This window comes from Ochotona curzoniae, unplaced genomic scaffold (genome assembly GCF_017591425.1).
Source record: "Ochotona curzoniae isolate NIBS_2020 unplaced genomic scaffold, NIBS_Ocur_1.0 scaffold_2453, whole genome shotgun sequence".
Taxonomy (NCBI): domain Eukaryota; kingdom Metazoa; phylum Chordata; class Mammalia; order Lagomorpha; family Ochotonidae; genus Ochotona; species Ochotona curzoniae.
In genome coordinates, this window is record NW_024467094.1 from 14,114,249 (window position 1) to 14,120,033 (window position 5,785).

The window sequence follows — 5,785 nt, forward strand, 5'->3', positions numbered from 1 at the left end:
ATATCGTAGTGGATCAGAAAGAGCAGACTGATGAGAAAGTGACTGGAGGGAAGACTGCCTTGAGTGGGTGACATTTGAGCTGAGAGAGAACAGAAGGATAAGACGAAACCAGCAGTGAAAAAGGATCCCAAGCAAAGAGTAGTTAGGACCCCCCCCCCATACTTCGAAAAAGTACCGAGAGAATGAATGAAAGCCTGGGCAGCCCAGGTCTAGCCGCGGTGGGCCCGGCGGTGGGCGTGGCCACATAGGGCCCGCCCTGGGGGCGGGGCGGTACCTGGGGCCCGGCCGGGGGCGGGGCTGCGGACGCTCCCCCTCCCCCCGGCTCCAGCCGGCGCAGGCAGCGGCAGCAGGCGAGCCGCGGCCCCGAGAGGCCATGAAGGTGAAGAAGGGCGGCGGTGGCGGGGCCGGGACGGGGGCGGAGCCCGCTCCGGGGACCTCGGGCCGGAGCACCGAGCCCACCCTGGAGCCGCGGGTTGAATCCGAATCCGGGTCCGAGTCGGAGCCGGAGGCAGGCCCGGGGCCCAGGCCGGGACCGCTGCAGAGGAAGCAGCCCATCGGGCCGGAGGATGTCCTGGGGCTACAGCGGATCACGGGCGGTGAGCACCGGCGAGGGAGCGCCACCCGCGGGCAGGCGGGCGTGAGGGGGGTGCCCTGCAAGAGCCCTGGCTTCCGCCCCCTGGCGCCCCTCCCCTCCCCCCAACCCCTCGCCTGTGTCCCCTACTCTACTCATTTCCCTTCTGCCTCCAAGCCTGAGATCTGCGTGCATCCCGCTTCCCTGGTCACCCTGAGCGCTCCCCCTTCCTCCTCTGAGATTTATTTCCAACGTACTTCTTCTCGCAGGGGTCCATCCCCTTTTCCCTGTGGTGGAGGTGGGGCAGCATCTGCCAGAGGTACCCTTTCCCCAGGGAGGCTCACGTGGGCAGGAAGGGAGAGGGGTTGAGTGCAGGCCAGCCTCATCACACACTGGGCACCAGATGGAGGCTGTTTCAAGGCTGTGAGATCCTGAGGTCTCCCCGACCAGGGTTCCTTCACCCCATCTCCCTGCCTAGAGAGGGAAGTGGGCAAGACCCTTGTTGTGGGGGGTGGGTTAATATCCCCTGTCCCCCACAAGTCTCTGATGGTGGCAGGGTGGCACTGGTTAAGAATTCCTGAGCTGATCTGCCTAGGATGGAGTCTCAGCCTTGCAACAGAACTGGCTGTGTGACCTCAGATGAGTGACCACACCTCTCTGAGCATGTGTACCCCATCAGTATAATGGGGACAACGACACCAACTCCATCAGGTGGTGAGGGAGATAAAGAACCTGACTTTGAGCCATGCCAACTTCACAAATAGGGCTCTTTCAAACTGGCACCAAGGGCCCCTCAGGGCTGCCCTGGCTTCTGCAGCCATGGGGCTGCCATGGCTCAGCCTTTGAGAGGCAGTGGCCTTCCACATGTTCACATTGAGCAGCGCCATGGCTTGGCTCCCTCTGTGAGCGATGCAGGGGCTTCTGTGTAGAGCTGGGAGGCAGGCCCTGGAGTGGCCCTGAGCGCTAGGCTGCAGGAGCACAGAGCTGTGCAGAGGCCGTGGTGGCAGGCCCAAGCCTGTGCATCTGGCTCCCCAGGGACCCTGCTCCCTCTGCTCAGAGCCAGGCAGCAGCCATCCTTGGCTGGGCCCTGAGCGCAAGCCCTCTTGTTCAAGTGGGTATCCATGGTGGGAGGGGGAGCTGATGCTGGCACGCTGATCGGGCTGCAGTCTGCAGTGGCAGCATCTAGGATGTAGCTTAGCTCCAGGGCCAACTCCCTTACGGAAGGGCTGGAGGTCAGGCTGGACCTTTTGAGCCTCGGAAGCCTTGAAGGTTTATTTTGCCATTTGATGGGAGCTTCCAGCACAGGTTCTCCCGTGTGTCCCTGAGATTGGGAGACAGATGGGGGAGGTGTCTGTATGCACGGGAGCCCTTCCTGTGCTGGTCAGGGTCTGCGTGCCCGTCTGGCCACCCCGGCCTGGTCTCTTCTGACCCTAATCATACAGGTGTGTGGTTTGCTGTTCCTGGATTACCAGGCCCTGAATCCAGCTTAGGCAGCTATTTGTGGCTGCAGGGATGGGCACAGTGGTGTTCTGAGCCCTTGGCCTCTCTGACCCTGGGTGCTGGGCATATCCTCCCCCAGTAGGGAGGGAGTAGCCTCTGTGTTCCTGGCACAAGCACTCCCTGTTCTGCACACCTTCTGACTGCAGAGGGGTTGGTGGGCTGAGCAACTAGGGCCAGCCTGCCAGAAGTTGATCTCCAGTACTAAGAGAGGCCTGTGAAATTGGAAAGTGAGGGGTGGAGAAAGGGCCTTCTGGGGGGCCTGGGATTCTGCTGCTAGCCCTACCACTTTCCCTTCCCATGCCAAGGGCTTTTCACACAGTCCATGGAAAAGAAGTACAGAGGGATAATTTTGTGTGGGTTTCGGATCTTCATCACACCAGTGTACACAAATATCTAACTCCATTTTCCCACAAGCTTTGGAAGTACCTTCATGTACCATCTTTGGATAGGAGGTGTATGCAGGGTGAGATGCGGTCCACCCACTTCCATCCCCTCTTGGTGCCCCAGTATGAGCTATGCTGGGCCAAGAAGGTCCCACAGGGTTTCCCAGGAGGACTTCCTGGAGGAGGTTGGTCCAGGCTAGGGAGAAGAGGCAAACCTGGGCAAGAGACAGGGAATGCCCGTGTTCACTTCCTCTTCCTGCCCAGAGGCCTGGTGAGTGGTTTCTGGGCCCCGGGGTCCACCAAGGGAGGATTGCTGCCATACAGGGTGACATGACAGCTTGAGAGCCCCTCTGCACCACGCTGCTCTTTCCTATTCATTGCATTCCACTTTCCTCTCCACCCCCTGCCACTGCCTTCCCGAGTACCTGCAGGTGGTGCTGCCAGGACAGTGGGCATTGGCTCAGTTCCCAAACTGCCTCAAGCAGGGCCTGTTCCCCTTTTGGGGCTGGGCATTGCCCCTAACTCCCGCCCACACCCACTGCTACACCCACCACACCCTCTTCTGGCCTCAGCCCTCTCCCCTCCTGTCCAGGGTCCAGGAGGACTTTGCCTGTGGCTCAGAGCCAAGGCTGCATAGATGGCCTTGCAGTAGGCTCCCCCTGTCTGCCACCACTTCCTCTTACTGGGAGATCAACAGGCCTAGAAGCATGGGTTGAGCCCCTTTCCCCCAGTTCCCTAGGCTCTGAGCTTGAGTCAGCAGAGCTTAGGCTAAGCTGCTTAAGGGAGCTGGGCTTGTGTAAGCTGCTTAAAGGGAAAGAAGAGGGTTGAGGATTGGGGTGGGGGAGGAGGGACAGACAAGGGGTTGTTCACCCGTCCCCTCGCACCCTCCCCCACTGCCCGTGTCAGGGAAAGTCCTCTCAAAACCAGCTCTGCCTTACACTCCTGGATATAGTGTCAGAGGTGGCTGTGGCTGTGTCAACTCCATCAGAGAAAAGTCCCTGAAGGAAGGCCCCTGTCATGCTGGCAGCTCCCCACTGGACTGGGCCCATTTGACATACAGGTTTCCAGCCAGCCTGGCCAAGGTCTTGTCCAGGGCCCCCAACTCTGGGTTGGAGGGAAAGAGTGGGAGAGGTGGCCTTGTCCTCCTCCTTCTCCACCCCCACCATCCCTGACCCTGTGAGGCTGATAGGAAGTAGCACTTCATTCTGCTTGAGGTGCCCTAGGCAGAGTTCTGTGTCTTTCATGCGGGGCAGGCTTAGGAGAAAGGAGGCAGCTAGTCCAGGCTCCCACAAAAAAGGCAGCAGGGACTTTGGGCAGGGGGGAGCCCTTGGTTGCTCAGCTGTCTTTCTCCTCCAGACTACCTGTGCTCCCCTGAGGAGAACATTTACAAGATCGATTTCGTCAGGTTCAAGATTCGGGACATGGACTCTGGCACTGTCCTCTTTGAAATCAAGAAGCCCCCAGCCTCAGGTGAGCAGGCCCGGTAGGTGAGCAGACACTGCGGAGAGCCCTGCGCAGGGATCTGCTGGGCTGCAGAGAAGTCAGGGCAGAGATGCTTGGACCCAGCCTTGCCCAGCATCTGCAGGCAACCGGGCCTGTTGTCCTTGCCCTTCATTTTTGGACTGGGACATCTCCCTTCAGACTCTGCCAGCCTGCTCTCTGCAGGCCTCCCGGGGAACTGCAGTCCCAGAGGCTCCAGACTTGTGGGCTCAGTTGTTCCACAGAACCTCAGTGGAGATCCGACCTAAAACCCACAAGTGGCATCATTTGACCAATGATGCAAACCCTCCTGTGGAACGCACTCTCCCAGGAGAGGGAGCTTGAGCGGACAAGGGTCTGACGCCTACTGAGCCCTAGCCTGGGTACATTGCAGAGAGACTGCCCATCAACCGGCGGGACCTGGACCCCAATGCTGGGCGTTTTGTCCGCTACCAGTTCACCCCTGCCTTTCTCCGCCTGAGGCAGGTGGGAGCCACGTGAGTTGCTGGGCTGGGGTGTGGGGGTTGGGAGCGAGGGAGAGGGTGGAGGGGGAGTCCTTCCTCCTGGGTGGCTGGCTGGTCACACTGCCCCGCCCTACCTCCTGCTCAGGGTGGAGTTCACGGTGGGAGAGAAGCCGGTCAACAACTTCCGCATGATTGAGCGGCACTACTTCCGCAACCAGCTCCTCAAGAGCTTCGACTTCCACTTTGGTTTCTGCATCCCCAGCAGCAAGAACACATGCGAGCACATCTACGACTTTCCCCCGCTCTCTGAGGAGCTGAGTGCGTGGACAGGGCTTGGGGGTGGGGCAAGAGGTGCCAGTGGGGCTCCCCCAATTCCTGTCCTGCCTGGGTCTCTTGTACCATCGGTTCCTGGGTCACCTGGAGGAAAAGCAAGGGGGGACAGAGTGGCCAGGAACTGGGGTTGCTTGGCTGTCCTGTTTTCCCCTCGCCCCCCGCTCCTGATGCCTGGCTGGGTCTCTCTTGCAGTCAGCGAGATGATCCGTCACCCATATGAGACACAGTCTGACAGCTTCTACTTCGTGGATGACCGGCTGGTGATGCACAACAAGGCAGACTATTCCTACAGTGGGACTCCCTGACCCCCACGGCCACTCCTGACCCCAGGGGGCTCCAGGCCCTGAACTGTCACTGCCCCAGCTGTTCTGCCTTGGCAGTGTTGGTGCAGCCCTGACCATTGAATACTTTGGGGAGGAAGGGTGCCTGGTGTGCATAGTCTACACCCATAAAGTCCTCAGAGGGCTGGTGCAGGGGAATAGGGTGGCAGGGGGAGGGTGCTGTTGGCTTCCATGTCCAGAGAGGCCTCCTGTGAGAAGAGTAGCCTGGATGCAGAGATAATTTCAGAAGGTCCCCTCTCTAGCTGTGACAAGGCCAGAGCAGGATTCATTGCTTGTCCCCTGCCCGTGACACCATCAGGCCGTTTAGAGTTCAGAGTTCACAGACACAGATCCACCATGGGGTCTGGCCCCAGCCCTGGCTTCCCCCAGTGGAGGCCAAGACACAGCCCAGGGCGTTGGGACAGGGGGACTGGCCTGGGTTGCAGCCTGTAGTAGGAACTGAACCCGTTGTACAGAGTTTTCAATAAACTTCCTCCTTTTCTGTTCTCTGGTTTGAACCACCTCTATGTGTGTGGAGATGGGGGCAGGCAATGCCACATTCAGGGTGGTAACAGTCTCCGCATCTCCCAGTGCCCTGGCACCCCCATCCTCTGACTCCATGTTCATTGTGTAGAAGCCATCCAGAGCCAGCATTCAGAGCGTACTGGAGCCGGAAAGGACTTTTCCTGGGGGTGATGCTGGAGACAGCCAGTCCTGGTAGCAGAGTAGAAGCAA

General features: G+C 59.6%; 1 protein-coding gene across 2 annotated transcripts; it reads left to right on the forward strand.

Annotated features, from left to right (window-relative positions):
- The first annotated feature begins 349 nt into the window (after window positions 1-349).
- UNC119 (unc-119 lipid binding chaperone) lies at window positions 350-5,557 on the forward strand. Of its 2 annotated transcripts, none has more exons than XM_041001099.1 (5): window positions 350-596; window positions 3,811-3,924; window positions 4,328-4,430; window positions 4,543-4,715; window positions 4,842-5,557. In XM_041001099.1, the coding sequence occupies exons 1-5, from the start codon at window positions 374-376 to the stop codon at window positions 5,033-5,035; spliced, it is 807 nt and encodes a 268-aa protein (XP_040857033.1). In that variant the 5' UTR covers window positions 350-373; the 3' UTR covers window positions 5,036-5,557. The 2 variants fall into 2 exon arrangements, with proteins under 2 accessions (XP_040857033.1, XP_040857034.1); XM_041001100.1 differs by having other exon boundaries at window positions 357-596; window positions 4,923-5,557.
- Window positions 5,558-5,785: the final 228 nt, after the last annotated feature.